Source organism: Schizosaccharomyces japonicus (genome assembly GCF_000149845.2).
Source record: "Schizosaccharomyces japonicus yFS275 unplaced genomic scaffold supercont5.2, whole genome shotgun sequence".
Classification (NCBI taxonomy): Eukaryota; Fungi; Ascomycota; class Schizosaccharomycetes; order Schizosaccharomycetales; family Schizosaccharomycetaceae; genus Schizosaccharomyces; species Schizosaccharomyces japonicus.
The window spans coordinates 136,442-160,244 of NW_011627861.1; the positions used below are offsets into that span (position 1 = coordinate 136,442).

General features: G+C 46.1%; 6 protein-coding genes across 6 annotated transcripts; 3 read left to right on the forward strand and 3 right to left on the reverse strand.

The window, feature by feature from the left end:
• Nucleotides 1–1,662: 1,662 nt before the first annotated feature.
• SJAG_02959 (phosphoprotein phosphatase) lies at nt 1,663–3,697 on the forward strand (the record flags this gene model as incomplete). Its single annotated transcript, XM_002174098.2, has 1 exon — nt 1,663–3,697. The coding sequence occupies one exon, from the start codon at nt 1,663–1,665 to the stop codon at nt 3,502–3,504; it is 1,842 nt and encodes a 613-aa protein (XP_002174134.1). The 3' UTR covers nt 3,505–3,697.
• A 1,430-nt stretch (nt 3,698–5,127) lies between these two features.
• On the forward strand, nt 5,128–6,416 carry SJAG_02960 (flavonol reductase/cinnamoyl-CoA reductase family protein). Its single transcript, XM_002174099.2, has one exon. The coding sequence runs from the start codon at nt 5,242–5,244 to the stop codon at nt 6,250–6,252; it is 1,011 nt and encodes a 336-aa protein (XP_002174135.1). The 5' UTR covers nt 5,128–5,241; the 3' UTR covers nt 6,253–6,416.
• Nucleotides 6,417–6,910: 494 nt separating this feature from the next.
• On the forward strand, nt 6,911–8,259 carry SJAG_02961 (NAD dependent epimerase/dehydratase family protein). The gene has a single exon (XM_002174100.2). The coding sequence runs from the start codon at nt 7,007–7,009 to the stop codon at nt 8,054–8,056; it is 1,050 nt and encodes a 349-aa protein (XP_002174136.1). The 5' UTR covers nt 6,911–7,006; the 3' UTR covers nt 8,057–8,259.
• Nucleotides 7,914–9,750, reverse strand: SJAG_02962 (vitamin B6 transporter bsu1). The gene is made up of 2 exons (XM_002174101.2): nt 8,104–9,750; nt 7,914–8,052 (listed from the first exon to the last, which is right to left on the reverse strand). The coding sequence occupies exon 1, from the start codon at nt 9,724–9,726 to the stop codon at nt 8,263–8,265; it is 1,464 nt and encodes a 487-aa protein (XP_002174137.1). The 5' UTR covers nt 9,727–9,750; the 3' UTR covers nt 7,914–8,052; nt 8,104–8,262.
• Nucleotides 9,751–10,367: 617 nt separating this feature from the next.
• SJAG_02963 (NADP-dependent alcohol dehydrogenase) lies at nt 10,368–11,811 on the reverse strand. Its single transcript, XM_002174102.2, has 2 exons — nt 11,663–11,811; nt 10,368–11,608 (listed from the first exon to the last, which is right to left on the reverse strand). The coding sequence occupies exon 2, from the start codon at nt 11,486–11,488 to the stop codon at nt 10,409–10,411; it is 1,080 nt and encodes a 359-aa protein (XP_002174138.1). The 5' UTR covers nt 11,489–11,608; nt 11,663–11,811; the 3' UTR covers nt 10,368–10,408.
• Nucleotides 11,812–14,043: 2,232 nt separating this feature from the next.
• Nucleotides 14,044–20,682, reverse strand: SJAG_16452 (hypothetical protein; the record flags this gene model as incomplete). The annotated part of the gene is made up of 1 exon (XM_011050733.1): nt 14,044–20,682. One exon carries the CDS (start codon nt 20,680–20,682, stop codon nt 14,044–14,046), a length of 6,639 nt encoding a protein of 2,212 aa, XP_011049035.1.
• Nucleotides 20,683–23,803: the final 3,121 nt, after the last annotated feature.

The following is a 23,803-nucleotide window of genomic DNA, read 5'->3' on the forward strand; positions in this document are numbered from 1 at the left end:
TTAATATATCGCATATTTTTTTATTTGACTGTGACAAAAGTGGAAAACTCGGAGATCGTGAAACCGACTTTTCTTTAACGAGTATCTAAAAGAAGTGTGAAGTTTTGGTTCGCATCTAAGCGAGTCACATGCTCGCTACAGATAGTCGCTTGGAAATACTTGTTAAAAAAAACTCCTATTCAAATATTCAAAATATCAAAATGCGTATCTACAATCTTAGATAAGTCATATGTTTGCGGATTAATTAAACATGCGAAAAGCAGAGCTTGTATTATTTGTTGAAAGCACAACTGATCGTCCGAGCTTCATGGCCCTCTTTGCAACACGAAGATGCTTTTAAGCTGTTGCTGGCATCCTTAAGCCTAGGCATTGGGTAAAAAGTGTGGGTGTGGGTCTAGCAATTAAATAGCTTAGTTCGATCTTTATGAAATCAAGAATATAGTGTCATTTCATTCTGGTAAGAGTTTATTTTCAAACATGCGAATGAAACACAAAATCCCTAAGACTCTGACATGTTTTCCTAGCTTGTTTAAAAAGAGAAGATCTTGATAATTACAATTAGGCATGGTTTTGCGCCCCAGCCTTATCTGGGAAACTGACTTAGCTTAATAGCAACGATAATTATACAGTTCTATTGAGGTTAGACTCTAAACGTAAAGCGATTTATTTTATATAAAAATTTGCGAGGTAAAGTTCTAATGACCTACTAAAAGACAAGAGTACCAAACAAGCCTGCTAATGTAACAATTAACTTAAATACAAAAATGCTCATTTTCTATCGTAACAGGGGTCTGGATATAAAGAGGAATAAACTATGAGCGATTAATCCATAGTGTTGAGTATATAATGCAAAAGTTACACTTTAACTTAAAGGATCGGTTAGGGAAACAGCAAAAAAACTCGGAAGAGTCTGAATTTACTTCCATATTCGTTTCGAACCCTAGAGACAGGGGTCAACTGTAACACACCCCGCCCTCGGTCGTCTATCCCGGGGGATTTAAAAACGCCGAAAAGGAAAAACTCAATAGTTGAGAAACAGCCCTGTCTCTACTTAGAAAATTACAGTAGGTTATTCCGTAACAAGATTATACAGTATTCATTGTATCGCTAAAATTCATAATTCCTTGTAACATTATCTGTATCATATTAGTTAATGACACTACTCCACACCTTGTTTCGGTTGTTTTTCGGCCGATATTATAATTTGTCAGCAATTTTCGGCAATCTTGATGATTGGTTGATAGGACATTCGGTCTTTATCGCTTAATCGAAATTCCTGTTTGTTTGTAATGGAAAGGGAAAATTCAAGACAAATATTATAGAATTCCAGTGTTTCCGTAGGTTTTAGCAATTCTATTTAAGAGAATTCTTTTCCATACTATTCATTAAAAACAGTAATTGACTCCCAAGTAATTGTGTAAGACAATTCCTTCGTTTTATCACCATCTTTTTTCTTGTTTTCCTTTAAGACGAGCACCTTTGAAGCTCAATCCAAAAATTGACTTGCTTGCTTTTTCTTTGGTTATTTTTGGCTCTTACTTTCTTTATCCTGCATAGGAATTGGTTGATAGAATATCCCCATTTTCGTTTGCAAGCATAACTCACATATAGCCAGACAAGCTAAACGCCATCCTTCAATTTCTTTTTAGAGAGGATTGAAACATGCCTATTTCAGTTAAATCTGTTGTTAGCAAACTTTTGGCTTTTGCCGGACTTGTTTCAACAACGACGTCAAGAGAACTCGAAAAACGTGATACTGATATTGACTGGCTCAATTATCAATCGGAAGAAGCATACAAACAATCCGAACTCATTACACCTTTAGAATGGGGACAATTGAATTTTATACACACTACCGACACACATGGTTGGCTTGAAGGACATGCGACTGACGATCGGTATAAGGCGAACTTCGGGGAATTCAAGTCATTTGTGCAGCGCATGAAAGACATTGCTGCACGAAAGAATGTGGATTTAATTGTCATTGACACGGGCGATTTGCACGACGGCACTGGTTTTTCTGACCTCACGACACCAGACGGTATCTACACGGACGAGATTTTCAAAAATTTACCCTTTGATGTTTTAACCATTGGAAACCACGAGCTATACAACTCCGATGTTTCAAAATATACTTACTCGTCGTTCGTTCCGCATTGGAATGGTCGTTATTTGACCTCAAATGTTGATATCTTTGATCCAAATACGGGCAAGCAAGTTCCTTTTGGCAAACGTTCGTATTATTTTACTACTAGCCATGGTGTTCGCATAATGGCATTCGGTTTTCTTTTTAACTTTAGAGGTCACAGCAGTGCTACTGTCGTTACGCCTGTTGAGGATGCAATTAAGACTGATTGGTTCCAGAACGACATTCATCGTAATGATGTTGACCTGTTTTTGGTTTTGGGTCATATCCCTGTTCGTAATTGGGATGAGTGGAGAAAACTGCACGCAGCAATTCGTGCCGCTCAACCCAACACGCCAATCCAAATGTTTGGTGGTCATTCCCATGATCGTGATTTTACAGTTTTTGATGATAGTGCTACTGCCCTTGAATCAGGTCGTTATTGTGAAACGGTAGGCTGGCTTTCAATTGACGGCCTTGTGGCGTCTTCTGCTCCTGTTCAACATACTGGCTCTAAAGTTTCTGGTGTACAGAGCGTACAGGCGTATGCAAATTTGCCCCATCCTAATGTCGCTCTTTCTTATTCCCGTCGCTATATGGATTTTAACCGCGGGGCCTTTGTTTTCCATACTGGTACCACGGATGCCACCTTTGACACATCTGATGGCTCAAACCTCAGTCAGCAGATAATGTCGTATCGTCAACAACTTGACATGTCTGAACCTTTTGGTTGTAACCCACAAAACTACTACATGACCGAAGTTCCCCACGATTCGAAATACAGTTTGTTCCGCTTTTTTAACGAAGAGGTCTTTCCCGACATTGTCAAAAATGAACGCGGTGATTTACCACGCGTTATATTCTCTTCTGGTGGTGCGTTTCGTGCCAATTTCTACAAGGGTGAGTTTAACAAGGATACAATGTTTCAAGTTTCACCATATAACACAGACTACTTCAATTATCTTCCTGATGTCCCTTACAGTTATGTCAGGTATGCTTATGAAAAACTGAACGGAGGTAATAAACTGAGAGATGATGAAGCGAAGTACCACAAAGTTCCTGGTTATACTACATATGATGATTTAGGGGGAAATGGTGATGATACTCTCCATTCTAACGTTCCTTACTACACTGCTCCCAATCTTATGTTTCAGGAAGTTAATATCGACACTAATGACGAACCTGAAACTGTTGATGTCATAGCTTTGAACTATCTTCAAAAGAAGCTCACCGCAGCTATTAACGAGGCCGCAGGAAAACAACTATACAAGACAGGAGATTGGTTGCAATACTTCGTTCGTGAAGACCATCGCGATTCTCTGACTGATATTCTTCCTCTTTATGCGGAGAAGCACTGGCCAAAACATTGCAGTAATTAGTCATGGATATTACAGTACCCGCGGTGTGCTAACCGTGGTGACCGATAGTTCATAGTAATATATCGGGTTCTTACTTAATTAATCTCCTACAACGCAGAGTAAAGTCGATGAAGAAAAATTGGAGGTTAGTTTAGTATGTTTTAAACAATTGTCAGTGTCGCGGGGTTATATATGTCTCTGCTATGCTTATCCGATGAATCTCAGTTAAAGATGTTTGCGACTTCCAGAACCGAGCCAATAAATAGCCTTCGATTAAAAACAGCAAACTGAGTTGTTTAAAAACAACAGTTATTGCAAATAGTTTCTACCTCACAAGACTTAGAGAAGTATGAAACTCCTTTTATATTAGCTCTTAAGATTTTCGGTAATTTGTCGAATAGTAACTGGATATTATTAATTTTACTGTAAACTTCATATTTAATAATGCCAAGCTGAAACAAACCTTTATTCGTTCATTTTATTGGCCAAGTTTATTTTGTAACCAGCTGGCTAATATCTGTCAGGCTTTGTGGAGTACAAGTTTTTTTTTCATTAAGTCATAAGGGCTTAAATTTAGTAAATACAAACTACTGTTCGGAAAGCACAAAACTTCCAATAATTTGAAAGTCTAAGACTTTGTAGATTATACTGTAAACAACATTTTCTATTGTTTGCTCACACAGAAGCTGGCTGTTAGTTTGGCTGTTTTGTCGCTAAATTAACAAAGTACACGAAGTCCGTAGCAAGAGCACGATGGCCACATGGCAGTTGGCCCGTGACAAAAATTAATCTGATGAAACTGTATATGAATCATACCATATGCTTATATTCAGAAAGGTTAGATATTAGTTATTAGCTACTGTAACTTTCTAGCCTTTCTTTTTTTATGTCACTACTGTTACCGTCTTGTTGCAGTTATCAGTCCTCCACCGTATAACAATATAAATAAATGTCATTTTTTCACTAGCAGCCTTTCATTTTATTTATTTATTTATTTTTTGAATATGTACTGGTGAATAGAAACTTGTATTCAATGAGCAATCTGCAAAAATGTAGCGACATTATAACCACATCTGAGGGTAGGAGGTATGCTTAATATTGATTCTAATATAGAAAGCCTCAAGAGCGTCTGCACGTTGCCTAATCGTAAACTGTGTAATTATTAGGTAGCATTTTTTTTCAGTAATTGTTCAAATGAGATAGAATGATCATGGTCTGTTTATAGCATAAGACATTATGAAGCTTTTAACTGCTAAAGAGAATTGAATAAGAATAAGAATAAAGGAATAGATCTAACGGTCATGACATCATTATATAGTTTTGTAGATTGTTATTCTCCTGTACTCATTACAATAATTTTTGACATTTACGCCAAACACGCGTTTGTATAATCTATAAAAGGCTGCTGAATAATACACTAATTATATATTGGATGAAGTGCCAGATGTAGTTGAGTTTCTTTTTTCATTTTAATAGTATATATTGTATCATTAAGGATGTATGAAAAAACTCATATTAATTGTGGAGATGCTCTTTGAATATGCCTTATATGACTACTACATAGGAAGTTGTTGAATGACGTATAGCTGATGAATTTTACCTAAAAAAATGTCATAGAGAGATGTTTAAAACGTGTGAGAATTGCATAAAGTTAACGTATCTTAAATCAAGTAATTTAGCAACATTTGGAATAAATAGCCTCGTGCTAAAAATTAGTACAGCTAAAATAATTACCGCCCTTATAATATTAAAGTTCAAATGGAACCCTTAGTTTTAGTAACCGGTATAACAGGATTTGTTGCTTCACACACTGTTGATGCTTTACTTGATCGTGGATATCGTGTTAGAGGAACGTACAGAAAGAAGGATAAATTAAACCAGCTTTTTGAGCGGCAGCCAAGCTGGAAAACAAGAGTTGAGCTAGCCTACGTTGCTGATGGTGCTACTCCGGGGTCTTACGATGTTGCGATGAAGGGTGTCGACTATGTTTGTCATATTGCTTCACCTGTCCATAGAGGCGGCGGTCCTCCCAGACCCAGACCTCAAACGCTTCTGGAAAAGGCCGTTTATGGTACTCTAAATGTTATGTTCGCTGCCGTTCAGAATAAGTCAGTGAAGCGTGTTATCTTCATTTCCTCTGATGCGGCTGTAAAAGGTGACAAGAATTATTGCGGTGAGGGTCATGTGTTTACGGAAAAAGACTGGAGTCCGCTTACGCTGCAGGATGCACATAATTCCACCGATGAAGTCCTTAATTACGCTGTGTCAAAGAAGTTTGCTGAGAAGGCGGTTCATGAACTTGTTGAGATAGCCAAGCCCTCTTTTGACATTGTATGTCTGTGTCCGCCACTTATTCTCGGACCGGTGATCCATTTAACGGATCTGAAGTCGCTCAATTTTTCTGGTTGGTACATGTGGAATCTTATAAATGGTGAAAACAATATTGCGCCAAAAACTACGATTTATAACTATGTCGACGTTCGGGATGTGGCTCAAGCAGAAGTTAAGGCATTAACAGCTAATGTTTCTCACGATCGTTTTATTATTTCTGCTGGTTCACTTTCAAACGATGAGATTACAGAGATATTACTGAGAAAGACTCCAGAGAAGAAAAATCTCATCTCTAAACCAAGTGGTGATGTAGTTTCTCGAACATTTGACTTGGATGCATCATTATCTAAAAAAGAACTCGGTATTACCTACAGACCGAAAGAGGAAACATTTGTTGATGCAGCAGAATCTTTATGGGAGATAGCTAATCTTTGGTAATAGCAAAATTTTATATTGTATAGAAGCTTAGCTCTTTACAAACAGACTTAATGATTAAATACCTCTTTTCTTTATTTCTCCATACGCAAAATGAATCTGTTAAAATCATTTGATCAACAATAATTCCATACAGTTGAAAATATATTAAGAACGCTACTATATTCGTTATATGCACAAGAGTTTTTGCGACGATGATTGCAACGCATTACAGCATAATTAGGTAAAGACGAGACTTTACCCCGTTTATGTAAATTTTTACTACTACAAGACACGGTGAAATATTTAATCATATATTTTCGCATTGACAAAAAGTATTCCTAATCGTTTTCGGTTTTTTCTTGAAAGCGGTATTTTTCTTAAAGTGGTATTTTACAAAAATGCAATAAGACTTGCTGTTTAACAAGTTTGAAACTTGTTGCTATTTGTGTTTGAGTTTACTATGAGTCTCGCAGTTTAATGCAACAAATTTAAATGATAATTAAAAAGGTCCATTTTTATTGAAAAACGTGTCTTATTAGTGATAAATAAATGTGTAAAAATCTCACATCATAATTACTTTTTTGGTTGTGATACGTATGACCGGGTGACAAATGATTAGTAGTTTATTACGAGTTGATACAGAGAACTGAAGTTGTCACAGTAAGTATTAAATCATCATTGCAAGTACTTTTCTTGACTAAACTCTTATAAAGTAGGATAGCAAACAAACTGGCTTGACTGAAAACTAAAACTCAACTACAATAATTTTATAACAATGTCTGACAAACTCATTAAGATTTACTTTACTGGTGCAAGCGGTTACATCGGCGGCGCTATTCTTCACGAATTGATTGATTCCATTGAGCCCGGTTACAAGTTTGAATTTACCGCCTTGGCTAGAAATGAGCACAAGGCTGTTGCTTTAGAGAAAGCTGTGCTTCGTCCAAACTTTCATACAGTCATCGGTAATCTTGGTGACCAAGAACTCACCAATAAAATGGTCAACAACCATGATGTTATTATTGATACAGCTGATGTTGACAATGTTGAAAACGCCATTGCATTATCAAAAGCATTGAAGGCAAAGTCAAAAACAGCGAGCAAACCAACAATTCTCATCCACACGTCCGGAACTAGTGTCATTGGCGTCATGTCTACAGCAACTAACCCAGGGCCTGTAAACAAAGTTTATTCCGATTTGGAAAACAACTTTGAGTTAAACCGCTTACCATCTCAGCAGCCGCACAGACCTGTTGACGAAATTATTCAAGAGATACAAGCGCAGGTTAAAAACGTGCGCACAGTTGTAGTATGCCCTCCAACTATTTTTGGAATTAGCAAGGGCTACATTCATCGGGATTCAATCCAAGTTCCCAGTCTTATCCGTGCCACGTTAAAAAAGAAGCAAGCATTTACTGTGTTTTCCGGAGATAATACATGGAACCTAGTTCATATTGATGATTTGGCCAAACTATACCATATTCTTTTGTTGAAATTGCTTGCCGGTGAAGACATACCTACAGGAAAGAAAGGTTACTACTTTGCTGAAAATGGTTTCTTCGCGTGGAAGGAAGTAGCACAACGAATTGCTGAAGTATTGCACAAACACAACTTACTTCCAAACGCAGATGTTACGAGTATTGAACCACAAGAAGCGGCTAATCTTCTTAATGATCCCTTTGCTCCCATGTTATGGGGAACCACATCACGTTGTAAAGCGGAACTCGGACGAAAACTAGGCTGGATTCCAGCTCACGGAAAGAAAGACTTCCTTAATAGCATTGAGGACGAACTCAAATATCGTTCTTTACATAAACCGCTCTAATTGCATTAGTTATTAAAGTCAATTAGTAACCAAATATAATAACGAACTAGATAAAAGCTTTAAAGCTGTGAACCTAAAATTTTGAATATAACATACTGAAAAAAATAAAACAAAACCGCGAATAAAACAGCAAACATAATTTTTAGTTATCGAAGTGATTTACATTAGCAAATACTCGACTTACAAAGCAAGGAGCAAAAGCATGCTTAGTTTTTGTGACGAACGGGTAAATACTTGTAGCCGCGCTCTCCAGAAAGTGAGCTATGTGCTTGAATCTTGCTGCCAAAAAAGTATATAATCCAAACAATCGGGGGAATAGCAAGGGATATAAAAGCGAGTGTAGCCACTGCCCACTTCACAGGCATATGACTAAACATGACAAGACTAATGTGAGTAAATGCTGTTGCTCCAGCAAATGATGGAAACGTAAATGCAGCAATTGCGGAAGCCGAAAGTGCTGGGTATGCATCCGAGAGATAAACTAACATGTTGCACCAATTATGGCTATTCGCAAAACCAAGCATACACCAACCAATAATTGGGACAATCCAGTGATGATGTGTCATGCAAGTAAATGCGAATAGAAACATTCCGGCCGGGAACAAAGTAGAAGTGAACAGCGCGCTAATAAAATGTGCTTCGGGTCGACTTTTGTCACCATTGCGCTTGCGGTCCCTGCGATAGAGCCAATCTTGAACAGGCTGGTAGAAAAACACCAACCCATGGGAAACAATGTTGGTAAGGTAGGTGCAATTTGCACCCATAAATGTCATTTTGTAATGATCATAAAATACAGGCCAGATAGCATTCAGAAAAAAGTAATTCGTGCCATAAGCAAAACCGTTGTAACAACCCAATACCATGATAATTGGTTCTCGAATCATCATACGTAAGCCCATAGTTGCAACAAAATTCACGTTTCGGAGTGCTTGTTTAAACGATACCAACGGCACTAAACGCAGTTTATGTTCTTGCTTTTTCTCGTATTGATAAATGACCTTAATAGGCAATGTTTCAGGAACGCAAAGCAAAACAAAAACAAAAGCGCCTCCAACGATCATGTTAAGCCAATATAGCCATCTCCATCCAAGTTTAGGATTCTCAACTAAAGCGGCACCAATGGGTCCGCCAATACTTAACCATGAGCAGGTCCAAACGAATAGACCCATCGGTACTCCGGAATCTTTATCGCCCCACATGTCTGTTACGCTGCTGGCCACGTTCGTTAAGGCAGTGCTGCCAGCAAGACCACAAATGAAAGAGCATATCACCATCTGTGTGATATTCCTTGGTAAAGCACATGCTAAATTAAAAAGAATATAGACGAGCAAAGCACAAATATAGACCGGCTTCCGCCCACCAATGTCTGATAGCGGACCCAGGAAAATAGGCCCTAAACCATTACCCAGGATATTCATACTCATGTTCAGATATGCAACTTGAGAAGATATATGGAAATACTCCATTACCTGAGAGACCGTGCTGCCATAAGCGGAACTGCTCCAGAGTACATATACTTGTAATAAACAATATACAAACAAAATGCTCCAGCGTTTCAAAGCCGACCAGTGTTGAGGATGGGCGGGGTGATTAGGTCCAAACAATTCGTCAATTTCTTGCACCGTGATTTCATTTTCCCTCTTTTCGTTTTCTTTTGAACTTAAGCTCATTTTCAACAATTAGACTGGCAATTCTATTAGTTTTTTCCTCAATTGTAATCTCGTAGCTCAGTTACTGTCGGCTATTTACACAATTAGACTTCCAGGGGTGCAAATTTATTCAAGGGGTTCTATTTTTGTGTGCGAGAGTATCTCTTATATAACCAACTTATCTTTCCCAAAGGTTTAAATCCATCAAGGGAAATCTATGTCCGTCGAATGCATCATTCTCAATTTCAATTACCGGCTACAACAAGGCGTAAAAAAGCCAAAAGAGAATGGGAAATTCGTTTACCGATGTTTCTCGGTAATAGTGAACACCAATGTAATCAGAGAGCTTTGATTGATTCGCTTAAGTTTTTGGGTTTCGCAGATGCTGGTAAATAAGCGCTAAATTATTTGATTGGTGCGCATTGAATTTAATGCGACTACATTTGGCGGGTTCATGCTGCCTATAAACGCTGCCCACGGACACAAGTAGCAGAATTCTCATCGTAAAAACAACAAGACAAAGCAGCAGTTATCCGAGCTACAGGCACAAACAAACGAAGTCCCATGGTTAAGGTTTCACTCCACCGAAAAACTACACCCAATTCCTTTATGCAGTATCATTTTACGGAACATTCTGGTTAATCCTCTGCGCCACTAACACGTTCGTTACAAGCATATAATTGAATAAAACGAAGGAACAAAACTACTTGGAAACATCAAGAACATAACGGAAGTGAGCCTTTCCAGCTTCCATATCCTTCAAGGCTTGGTTGACTTCACTTAGTTTGCGAACTTCAATGATAGGCTTCAGCTGTTTCTCCCTCACCAACTCAAACATTTCTTGAATTTCACTGGGTGAACCGATGAGGTTAGAAGTCAGGGAGATGTTGTTGCCGATAAAGGGATGAAGACTGACTGAGATGTCCGAGTCAGGAGCGCCAAGGTACACAAATTTACCAATTCTTGCCTTCAACATGAAAAGGTAATCGTTTATAGAAAACCCAGAGCTATCAACAGTACAGATAATCACGTCAAAGTAACGTTTAAAGCGCTCCTTCCATCCATCTTCGGCTGAAGCAATATACTTCGTTGCTCCCAGTTGACGAGCATCAGTCTCTTTTTTACGGCTCCGGGATATTGCCGTTACTTCTGCTCCCAAAGCTTTGGCAAACATAATGGCGAAATGACCAAGACCTCCAATGCCGATTACACCTACGCGACTGCCAGGACCAATATTGTTTTGACGCAAAGGAGTGTAGGTAGTGACACCTGCACACATGAACGGGGCAGCGTCAGCGAGATCAATGCCGCTAGGAATAGGAATTACAAAATGAGCAGGAACACGGGTATAGTTTGCATATCCGCCAGTGGAAATCGATCCATCATCGTACGGCGATCCATACGTTCCTATGAACTGCTTATCACAGTACTGTTCGTGGCCTTCTTTGCACTGTTCACATTTAAGACAGGAGCCAGATTGAGCACCAACACCAACACGGTCACCCACCCGAAGATGCTTAATGTTTTTACCGACACGAACAACTGTACCAGTGATTTCGTGTCCTACGACAACAGGATATGACGTCGGAGCCCAGCCAGAACGCAAAGTATGGAGATCGCTGCCGCAAATGCCACAGTAAGCAATTTTAATGTCGACGTCGTCCTCAGTCCATGTTTTGGGTTCGAAAGTACCAAACTTTAAATTTCCTATCGACTTCTCGTCATAGCCAATGTAACCTTCAAAGGTATAGGAAGGTTCCGAGACAGTGCCGGTGATTGTCATGTTGTTTTAGTGTTAATTTAAGAAACCGTGGCTGCTTGTTTTGAGGATTCCAGTAAATACGTATTCTGGATAGTTGCTATGTTTTCCAGCGGGGTTTTTTTGGCCTTTTAAATCTTCTTTCTTGAAAAATTGTCAGCTTACTTGTTAACAGCCAAAGTGACTCGCCACCCTTACAAATCCTCCCACTTCCTTGAATTTTGTGCGCTATACCTGTTCAATGAATTTGCTTTCTCCTGCTGTTCAACCGTTTGTGCATCGGTTTTGCTTTTGCTCGTGCGCACGCACGTGGCTCAGGGTTCATATTATTGGATGGAAAAAAAGGACTGTATTTACCGACTCCCGTCTATGACGTTAAAGCTTGCGTTACCAGACCTTCCACCCCAAGACAAACAGCACCGGCCGTACGAGCACTTCGCGAAATCATGATAAACCAGAATACAAATAAACGCAAACCATTTGTTTGTTTTTCCTAAGACTGATTTATGCGACATTAACCGCTTCCCCACGTCATTGATAGGCGGCTCACCAAAAGTCAATGACGATATACCGTGATGTAGCAGAGTTTTTTTTTTCTTGGTGTAGTACTTCACTAGGGGACTTTCTGCCCACCATGTTGACTGTCCACGCAATGACAAGATAAATGGGGATACGAGCTTAACCGATGGGGATTCTCTAAAAAATGCCTTGATTTAGACCGAAACATGCCCTTGAACATCATGTTTTTTCAACTTCTTGTTCAAAATTATTCAATAGGATTTTGCCTTGGTCTTGTTCGAGTGACTTCGTAAAATGAAAACAACACGTCGGTGTAAACATATTCATTTGCTTCGAGATTACAGGACAGACTTTACTGCCCTTGGGTTTATTTTGTTTTACGACTTACAGTGGCTTGATTATTATTGAAGAATACAAAACATGAATGACTAGTGCACCACGGCACTAGTCGTATACAAGGAATAATGATCAATTCAAAAACATGATTCCGTAGTCACCACCTTTCAGGTTCTTGTTTCCGAATGGTCGGGCTTTCGAAAGAATAAGGGAGAATCATATTCATTGGAGTCTTCGAAGGAGGTTAAAGAAGGCTCAATTTTAACTAGACAACTCGCTTTTGGTAACTCTCCTCGGAATGATTCGGATAGTGAGACGTACACCTTTTCGATTCTTGACTTAAACTTATGGTTGCGTTTTGAGAACAGCTGAATTGTTGATGTTGTTGACGAATTCATCTGATTGCCTATTGGTGAAACTCAACCAACGGATAAGAGTGTCATCCTTACAATCGCGTTTAACACTGTTTGGGCTCGTACTCACAAATGAAAAGGGGCCGAATTTGTAAATTATTGTCTTGCAGAGAATGATTGGATTTAGTGCATTCGTTACTTTCAAATCTGGCTTGGACTGTCCGCGTACTCTCGTGGTCAATTTAAAATAATCCCACTCGCAATGAGAAGTATTTGAGGAGGCATGCATTTGAACTTGAGCTTGTGAAGAGTAAGAGCATATTAAAAAAAGACCCAACTGATCCAGTCACTACCGAAGCAGCTTATCGTGGTATTACGTGTGAGGAATTTACATGTGAGTATTTATTATACTGAAGTTCTACAAAAAAGTAGTACTTTAATTACCGGGACCGGGTTCCATTGCCCTAGCTTAATTTACTCGGGCTTGGGCTCATGAAGCTAAACGTATATCCATCCCTCTTTCATGCATCCAAACACGGACAAACTACAGATAACATAAAAGCGTTTGCATTGTGTTGTTGCCGTAAGAAGTTGAGGACATTCTTTGACTGAATACGAGGAAGTTTTCAATCGCTTACTGGTACTTGCCAGTTTACCATAATTTTACTTATAAGGATTGTTTAATCTATCAGTTTGTATTGCATCTGGTTTAATCGCAAGCAACACTTGATTCTTTTTGTCATTAAATTGAGTTTGTTGACTGAGAGCTTTTTAGTCTACAAGAACACTTCTATCAAGCACGTCGTACCTTCACTATCCCAGCTTCATGCAATGAGACACAATTCCCGCACATAAGAAAACCACGAGCCAAAAAACGACAATCTAAGTAAAAATGTAAAAATGCATTACACACTCTGCCCACTCAGATCAAAAATATAATGGTGAAAATATTCCTACGTAGGATTAATTATTTTATTATTTGTTGAAAAACTGATTAGATCCGAGGACTGTAAAAACGGCCGCGCAATGGACCAATGCAATTAATTATGGCATGGCGCTTTGCAGAAGTCATTGAACATAATGTTCTATGTACAAATGTATAACAGCCGTTCCAAAAATGTGCAAAGAACTCCAAATCGAAGTTCAAACAAGAGACAGAGAACGATAGTCGAAAAAGAGCAATTGAAAAATTGAGAAATCGTCCATAACTGAGAAGCAAACTATTTATGTGCAAAATTGGAACCGAAAAAACAGCATACACCTGAACGGAGTGTAACACTGCAGCATGCTTACAAAAAGTAAACCATCTTAACAAAACATACTTTCCGGTTTATGCAATAGCAAGTCATCACTTAAATGTTAATGACGTTTTTAAGCGCAAGGATACCAACAGTAGGTGGCACCAGCTGCGGCGGAGTCACAACCGGTACGGTAATCGTAACTGTTGGTGCCATCCTGGTAATCATATTGGAATTGGATGTCAGCGCAAAGCTGTCCCAAGGAGTTAGAAGTAGGGACGATGGTGTCGACATAGTAAAAGTCGAACCAGTTTTGAGAGAGATCCTTACCAGGGGGGCTGATGTTGTTGCTGTAAAGAACCTTTTGAGAGCTACCAATATCCTTCAACTCCCAAAGACTGGTAGAGATGTCACGGTTACCGGAGTCAACCTTCATGTGCCAAGTCACATCGTATGTAGAACCAGAAGAGGACTTCTTGGCAGATACGAATTCAACGATACCAGAGGGATTACCTTGCTTTTGAGCGCTGCACTGAGCAGTGGCAACAACATTACCGCTGGTGTCGCAAGTAGAGGCACTAGGCGTAGAGACAGCCTCAGTAGAAGACGAAGCGGGGGTAGAAGGAGTAGGGGCCTCAGTGATATAGGTTGTGACAGAAGGGGTAACAGAAGGAACAAAGTTACCGGGAATGTCAGGAATGAGGAAGCTGGATGTTTCAGAGACAGGGGTAGCCTCAGAAGACCAGGCACTAGACCAGGCAGAGGACCAGGCAGAGGACTCAACAACGGGAGTAGCCTCAGAGGACCAGGCACTAGACCAGGCAGAGGACCAGGCAGAGGACTCAACAACGGGAGTAGCCTCAGAGGACCAGGCACTAGACCAGGCAGAGGACCAAGCGGAAGACTCAACGACGGGAGTAGCCTCAGAGGACCAGGCACTAGACCAGGCGGAGGACCAGGCAGAGGACTCAACAACGGGAGTAGCCTCAGAGGACCAGGCACTAGACCAAGCGGAGGACCAGGCAGAAGACTCGACGACGGGAGTAGCTTCAGAAGACCAAGCAGTAGACCAAGCGGAGGACCAGGCAGTCGAACCCTCATAAACACCAGAAGTGGGAGTAGGAACAGAAGACCAGGCACTAGACCACTCGGAAGACCACTCAGAAGACCAAGCACTCGACCAAGCAGAAGACCATGCGGTGGACCAGGCGCTAGAAGCAAAGTCAGAGGAGACAGCAGCGGTAGGAGTAGGGACGGAAGACCACTGAGAAGACCAAGCAGAAGACCACGCGGTGGACCAGTCACTAGACCAAGCAGTGGACCATTCAGAAGAGAACATTCCATTGCTGCCGCAGTCACAGGTCTCTTGAACAATTACCTCAGTGCTAATGCACTCAGACCAGCAGTAGGTGTTACCAGAGGATTTCGAGTTGCAACCAGTCTTGTACTTAGAAGCACTTCCATCAGCCCAGTCGTACTCAAACTTAATGTCCACACAGTTTTGCTTGCAGGAGCACTCGTCATCAATCCAAGGGGTAATAGTATCAACGTAGTACAAGTCGTAATAGTTGGAAGCAGAACCTTGGCTGCCGTCGTAGATAGTAGCAGGGGTGTTACCAACGTCCTTAACAGCGTTCAGACCAGTGTTACCATCGGCGTTGACCTTGACATGCCACGAAACACGGTAGTCATTGTCGTTAATCTTCTGAGCGCCAAGGAATTGGACTGCGCCAGCAGGGGTACCTTGAGCACCGGCGACATCACACAAGGGAGAAGCAATGGCAGTAGCACCAACATCACAAGTAGAAGCAGTGCGAGTAACAGTGTTTGTTACAAAGGAGCAGGAGCAGCTGGAAGATGCGGGTGCGCTGGCACTGGTGATGGTGGGAACAGGCACCGAGAAAGAGCTGGAGACCTCAGAAGAAGTAAGGGAAGGAACAGATGACTCAGAAGACCAAGCAGAGGACCAAGCGCTGGACCAGGCAGAAGACCAAGCAGAGCTGTCAGCGGTGGAGCTGACCCATTCACCAGATGTGGGAACAACGGGGACGGAGTACTCAGAGGACCAAGCACTGGACCAGGCAGAAGACCAAGCAGAGGACCACTCGGTGTGGTTGGCAGAAGAGCTTACCCATTCACCAGAAGTGGGGACGACGGGAACAGTAGAAACAGAGGACCATGCAGAAGACCAAGCGCTGGACCAGGCAGAGGACCAAGCAGAGCTGTCAGCGGTGGAGCTGACCCATTCACCAGATGTGGGAACAACGGGGACGGAGTACTCAGAGGACCAAGCGCTGGACCAGGCGGAAGACCAAGCAGAGGACCACTCGGTGTTGTTAGCAGAAGAGCTTACCCACTCACCAGAAGTGGGGACGACGGGAGTGGAGACCTCAGAAGAGATGGAAGGAACAGTGCTGTTGGCACTGGGAACCGAAGCAAAGGTAGAAGAAGAAACCACAGGAGCTGAGCTCGAGGAAATCAAAGCAGAGGAGTAGACACTGGAGAAGACCTCAGAAGTGGAGGGGATAGTGGAAACGGTAGACAAGAATGTAGTAGACTTGTCACAGCCGCAAGACTCAACCACGACTACCTCGGTGTTGTAGCAGGAAGTCCAGCAGTAAGTGTCACCAGCGGCCTTACCAGAGCAACCACTCTTGTACTTGGTGGCACTGCCGTCAGCCCAGTCGTATTGGAACTTAATATCAACACAGTTTTGCTTGCAATCACACTCTTGGTCAATCCAGGGAGTAAGAGTGTCGACGTAGTTGAAGTTGTAGTAGTCAGAAGCAGAACCCTTGCTACCGTCATAGATGGTAGCAGGAGAGGTACCGACATCCTTGATATCACTAATTGCAGGAACACCGTTAGCAGTGTCAAGCTTCATGTTCCAAGCGACTTCGTAGGCACCACCATCAACCTTGCGGGCAGAAATGAAGTTCACTCTACCAGCAGGAGTACCCTGGGCATAGTTGTTGTGGCACAAAGGAGTGGCAGAGGCATATGCACCCGAGGTACAGGAAGAAGCGGCGTGGGTAAGAGTCTTAGTAATGTAAGAGCAACCACAGCTAGACGAAGCAACGCTAGTGCTAGTGATAGTAGGAATAGAGGAGACAGAAGTAGTAACAGGGACAGTGCTCAAGCTGGCAGTGCTAGAGAAGACAACGGGAACAGAGGTCGAGTTGACAGGGGCAACGGGGACGGAGCTGTAGACCGAAGCAGGAGCGCTGCTGGTAACAGGAGCGGTGCTCGTGTTAAATGTCACCTGGTGAATAGGGACACTGCTAGGGAAGAAGAAGCTGAAGCTGCTGGGAGCAGCAGGGACAGAGCTAGTAGTGTTCAAAGCAGGAACGGAGCTGAAGCTGCTGGGGGCAGCAGGGACAGAGCTAGTAGTGTTCAAAGCAGGAACAGAGCTGAAGCTGCTGGGGGCAGCAGGGACAGAGCTAGTACTGTTCGAGGGATAGAACGAACTGGAGGGAGTGTACAAGCTGCTGGTACTAACGAAACCGTTGGGAACCGAGGCAGTGCTGCTGTTAACAGGGAAAGAGGGGGTAGACGAAGGAACAGGCACAGTGGTGCTAGTAAGGGTGGTCTTCGTGTAGAGAGTAGTAGCCTCAGTGCTACCGTTGCGAACAACGGAGCTTGTAACAGGAACCCATTGAGTCGTGGTTACGTAGGGGACAGTGGTGACAACAGTGTAGTTGTTTCCGGGAATCGACTTGGTGACCGTAGAAACAATAGCAGTACCAGGGAAAGACTCGGTAACAGTGGTGTTGGTGTACACCGTAGTGTAAGTCAAACCTTGAGAAGTGAACGTCTCAGTGACAGGTACAGTGTTGGTAACAGTGGTACCGGGAATAGACTCGGTGACCACACTGGTGACAACAGTGCCGGGGACAGTCTCAGTGCGAACAGTCGTGAAAGTGGTACCAGGAATGGTAACAGTTTCAGTGACGGGGACAGTGTTAGTAACAGTGGTACCAGGAGCAGTCTCAGTAAGGACGGTCTGAGAAGAGACAGTGGTGTAGACGGTTCCGGGGATAGTGACAGTCTCGGTTACAGGACTTCCTGGGACGGTAACAGTGTACACGGTAGTGTAGGTGGTGCCGGGAACAGTGATGGTCTTGGTAACTGGGACGTAGTCAGTAACGGTGGTACCAGGGGCGGTCTCAGTGAGCACGGTCTCAGAAGAGACGGTGGTGTAGACGGTTCCAGGAATGGTAACCGTCTCAGTAACGGGAGAGCCGGGGACGGTCTCGGTGACAGGGACACCAGGAACGGTCTCAGTGTACACAGTAGTGTAAGTAGTGCCGGGAACAGTAACAGTCTTGGTAACAGGGACAGTGTTCGTGATAGTCGTGCCAGGGGCAGTCTCAGTGAGCACGGTCTCGGAGGAGACAGTGGTGTAGACGGTGCCGGGAACAGTAACGGTCTCGGTAACGGGAGAGCCAGGAATGGTCTCGGTGTACACGGTGGTGTAGACCTTGTTAGGGAAAGACTCGGTAACAGTAGTCTGAGTGTAGACAGTAGTGTAGGTAGTACCTTGAGAGGTGAGAGTCTCAGTAACAGGGATCGTCTCAGTGACGATGGTGCCGGGGACTGACTCAGAAATCACGGAAGTAATAACATTGATGGGAACATTAGGGATCGTCTCAGTGTAAACAGTCGTGAAGGTAGTGCCAGGAACAGTAACAGTCTCGGTGACGGGGACAGTGTTCGTGATAGTCGTGCCAGGTGCAGTCTCGGTAAGAACAGTCTGAGAGGAGACGGTGGTGTAGACGGTACCGGGGATTGTAACAGTCTCGGTGACAGGAGTGCCGGGAGCAGTAACAGTGTACACGGTAGTGTAGGTGGTGCCGGGAACAGTGATGGTACGAGTGACAGGAACAGTGTTGGTCACAGTGGTGCCGGGAGCAGACTCAGTGAGAACAGTCTCGGAGGAGACAGTGGTGTACACGGTGCCAGGGACGGTGACGGTCTCAGTAACGGGAGAGCCAGGGACGGTCTCGGTGACAGGGGCACCAGGAATGGTCTCGGTGTACACGGTAGTGTAAGTAGTACCGGGAACAGTAATGGTCTTGGTGACTGGGACAGTGTTCGTCACTGTGGTGCCAGGGGCAGTCTCAGTGAGCACAGTCTCAGAGGAGACGGTGGTGTAGACGGTGCCGGGAATGGTAACCGTCTCAGTGACAGGAGAGCCGGGAGCAGTAACAGTGTACACGGTGGTGTAGGTGGTGCCGGGAACAGTAACAGTCTTGGTCACAGGGACATAGTTGGTCACCGTGGTGCCGGGGGCAGACTCGGTGAGCACAGTCTCGGTAGCGACAGAGGTGTAGACAGTTCCGGGGACGGTGACGGTCTCAGTGACAGGAGAGCCGGGGACGGTCTCGGTGACGGGGGCACCGGGAATGGTCTCAGTGTACACAGTAGTGTAGGTGGTACCGGGGATGGTGACAGTCTTGGTGACAGGGACATAGTTGGTCACAGTGGTGCCGGGGGCGGACTCGGTGAGAACAGTCTCGGTAGCAACAGAAGTGTAGACGGTGCCGGGGACGGTGATCGTCTCGGTGACCGGTGCACCGGGAATGGTCTCAGTAACAACGGTGGTGTAAGTAGCCGGGGCAGGGTTGGTGACCGTGGTCTCAGTGTAGACCGTGGTGTAGGTCGTGCCCTGAGAGGTAAAAGTCTCAGTCACAGGGACTGTCTGGGTAACAGGGGTACCGGGGAACGACTCGGTGACGATGGTGGTGTACACGGTGCCAGGGACACTCTCGGTGACGATGGTTTGCGTGTACACAGTCTCGTACGTGGAGCCGGGAACGGTGACGGTCTGGGTGCTGGGCACGTATTCGGTAACGGTCGTACCGGGGACAGACTCGGTAACAATGGTTTCCGTGTAGACCGTTTCGAAGGTGGTGCCGGGGACGGAGACGGTAGAGGTCAAGGGCACATAGGTGGTCACGTCAGCGCCAGGGACAGACTCGGTGATGGTCTGAGTGTAGACAGACGTGACGGTGGTGCCTTGGGAGACTACGGTCTCAGTGACGGGAACCGTCTGGGTGACGGCGGAGCCAGGAGCAGTTCCAGAGACGACGGTTTGCGTGTACACAGTCTCGTACGTGGTGTCGGGCGCGCTGACCGTGCTGGTGTAGGGCACATAATTGGTCACGGCGGAACCGGGGACGGACTTGGTGATCGTCTGGGTGACCACCTTGGTGTAGGTGGTGCCTTGGTAGGTGATCGTCTCGGTGACGGGAACATACTTGATGGCGTTGCTGGAAGCAGGAGCGTAGGCAGGCTGAGTAACGGTGACAGGGCTAGGCGAAATGGTGGTGACGACGGAGCCGGCAGAGGTATAAGTTTCAGTGACGGGGACCATGGTGGTCACGGTCGTCCAGGCCGTCCATTGCTCGGTGAGCGAGGCCGGGGGAACGAGACCCCAGTTGGTGGTGGCCGACACCGTCTGCACATTGTCGACGGGGGGGACGTAGACAAACGTCTGCGTCTCGTAGCACGAGCACGCGTCCTGGAACACCGTGGTGTAGAAGGTCGTCGTGCTCACAGCGTCGCCGGGGACGCTGGCAGTCGTCCAGCCAGAAGCCGAGTGCGGTAAAGAGCACAAGCCGTACACGGTTTCCGTCTTGGTCACTGTGGTAGCAGCACCCTGGGTGACCGTGAAGTTGCAGTGGGGAGCACTGTCAAAGAGTGGAGCGGCTGCGGCTGATCCAAACAGCCACGAGGCCGCTGCCAAAGCTAGCGATGAGGCAGCCAACATTTCTTTGGTGGTGGTCCGAGAACTAACGAATGAAAAAGTTTAGCAAGAAAGAGGGAATTGAATCACAGCGGAGGGAGAATGGGGGATTCGTTGGAGCAGCGAGAAGATGCAGCAACCAACAGAGCGTCTGCGAGAGCGCAAAAACTCAGAGAAGAAGTCGTTAAAAGAGTGGAAGGGGAGTGAGAAAGCTAGAAAATACTTGGCAAGTCTGACGGCCTTTCTCCATCGCGGGCCATACCTTATAAACCAATTCCTGGGCCCTACGTCCTCGGATTTCCATTTCTCCCCATCGATTCCGGTCTGATTCTCAACATAAAGAAACTAGCATTAGCGTCTAACTGAAGTTACCGGAAAGAGATTTAGAAGAACCTTAAAGCGAGCGTGAGTTTAGCAGGCCTACAGCTGGGCTACGGGTGGAGATAGCCGGGCTAAGAACGCTCGACTAGAGCAGATTAAACATTAGCCATGTGCTAGTCTAAATCAGGATCGTGTTAGTCTCCGGGTTTGGTCTTGTTTAGATAAAAATTAGTTCGCCAGTAGCGCGCGCGACCCGAGGGCGATACGCGACCGTTAGGGCGGTGCACGCTGTGGGTGTGGAGGAAGCCGGCCGTTGGCGCCCGCTGGTGCTGGTAGCTGCCCGTTAGGGCCGGGGGGCCAGGGGTGGGGGTGTCTTAGGGCTGGATGGGGGTGCGGAAGGGTGGGCTAGGGGCAGACGGGGAGAAGGCGGAAAGAAGTATGCCGCCGGGTGGGGAGAGGTGACGGCACGGTGACGGCGAGGCACAGCAGCAGCAGAGCCAGCGGCGGCGCTAGCGACGGCGTTAGCGAGTGCGGAGACATCCCGCATCTCCGGGCTGGCCGTCTGGAGAACCTTCTACACAATTCGCTACATGACGTCACTTCTCTCTCTCCAGATGCCCGCATGCTACACCATTTATTCAACGAAGTCCAGCGCGTCGCTAAGACCGCAGCAGTAACGGGGGAGCGGGCACTGAGCAGCGCCGAGAGGCACCGAGCTTGAGCGAGGTGCAGCGCTGCGCAGTGAACGTTAGTGCGACGCTACACCCTTCGCAGCCCCTCGCTCTCGCTCGGTGCTGCTCAGTGCCGCTCACCCCTCACTCCCCCTTCACCCCTGCCGGCATTTCCTCTCAATCAACTCTGCGTTGCAATTGCCTTCTCCCACGCTCGCAGCTGCCGGGCGCCGACTCTTAAAACATCTGGGCAGCTCCCTGGGCCGTCCTCCCCCCGTACACTGCCCTCCTCGTTCACGTGGTCCCCTGCGCTTGTCACGCGAACAGGCTGCTGCCGCGGGCCAGCGCCCCCCACCACCACATGTGCGCGTGCCCGCTCCTTGCCTATCCTGCACTCCTCTGCACGCTGCACCACCTCCCGCTGGCCCGTCGCGCTCCACCGCGCAGCGCCTCCGTATCTGCGTCATTGCGACGAAATCCGCACGTCATTCTCGTCTCGGCAATTTGCATTCGCTAAGCGTCTGGAAGAGCCCCTCACTTCCCCGCGGCCCAATCTGCACCTCGGCACCGACGCTGTGAGCCTCGTCATCCTCCCACCCCGGCCGGCCCCTCGCGGCTCCACCACCTCGCCTTAACTCGCCTTCCTCGCCTGCTCGCTCGCTTCCCCGCAACACCTGCCCTCGCTCACACAGCCTGCCTTTTCCTCAGACCCTGCCAGCGAACCCAGCGCACTACTCGCTGTAACTTTAATTACTACCAACGCTGCATGGCCCTCTTCCATAAGGAGCTTATGCATTTAGACACGGACTCGGACTCGTTTTGGCATGTAGAAACATGCTTCCCAGACGAAAAGAAGCAGACCGAGGCGGCAGCTGTCATGGCTGCAGACACGATTGACGGACACGCACGGTACGGCCTGTACGGCGTCGAGGAGAGAGCAGCAGCCGCTGCAGACGACGAGAGACGCAGACGACTGGAGACGCAGACGCAGACGATGAATTCGATGGACTCGATGCCGTCGCAGCTGCAGCTCCGGGCAAAAAACATCCGGCCTCTTGGCTGGCCTCCGGGAGAGGAGGACGACGAGCGTGCCAGCGGGCTCGAGAGACTCGACGGGCTCGACGGAGAGAGCTCGGCTGCTTCCTTTGGTGCTGCACGCACACCCAACGGCGGTCGAAACGGAGGCTCGAATTCTGGTGCTGCTACTGGTGTTTCTGCTGGTGCTGGTGCTGCTACTACGACGACAACAACAACAACAACTTCTCGGGCTCCTCCAGTTCCGCTACACTTGGGCTCATTCCGACCGATGGTGCCTCCACCATCGGACGTGCCGGATCTGCTGCACAGACGCCGCCAGACCAGTGCAGGCTTGGAATGGAGGCTTCAGCCGCTTGACGACAGCATCTCTGCCGCCCTGGAGTACGTTCCCGAGCTCGTTTCGTCTCAGCTTGGCGACACTCCTGCCTCAGACTCGCCCGCTAGCACCTGTTCCCCTATGGGTTGGGCCCACTGGGAGAGCGAGGTGGCTCGTAAGAGACGCTGCGAGGACAGCGATGGTGGCGTGGCTAAGAGGAGGCGCGAACTGCCTTTAGGAGTGCAGTTGGGCGTGCAAATGGGAGAACAGATGGGCGAACAGATGACTGTGCCGTTGGGAGAGCAGTACAGGGCTTCTGTGACGGCAGAGGCGGCGACGCATGGCGGTCCAGTGGCCGCTTCTGAACGTGTCGAACCTGCTGAATCTATGTCTACGAAACCGGTCACTGTTGAGACAGTCCAAGACACAAACGAGCCGGCCGCTGAGCGCAGCAGGCCGGAAGGTGCAGAGCGTACTGACTGCGGCGAGCCTGAGCCGAATGCGAGCGCCGCTGCCGCTGCGTCTGCAGCAGCAACGACGACGACGACAAACACAACTGGCGGTGCCAATTCCGCTGCTGCTGCTGGCAGCAATGCATCCGACGCACCTGACGGTGCGTCGAGCACGAACAACGCATCCAGCGCCGCGACCACGGCTCCTCCGGGCGCTCGCAAGAAGCGTCAGCGCCGCAAGTTCCATGAGGTGCAGCGCAACTTCTACTGTGGATACAGAGGATGCACGAAGGCATACAGCATGCTTAGCCATCTGAACACGCACATCAAAAAGACCGGCCATGGTC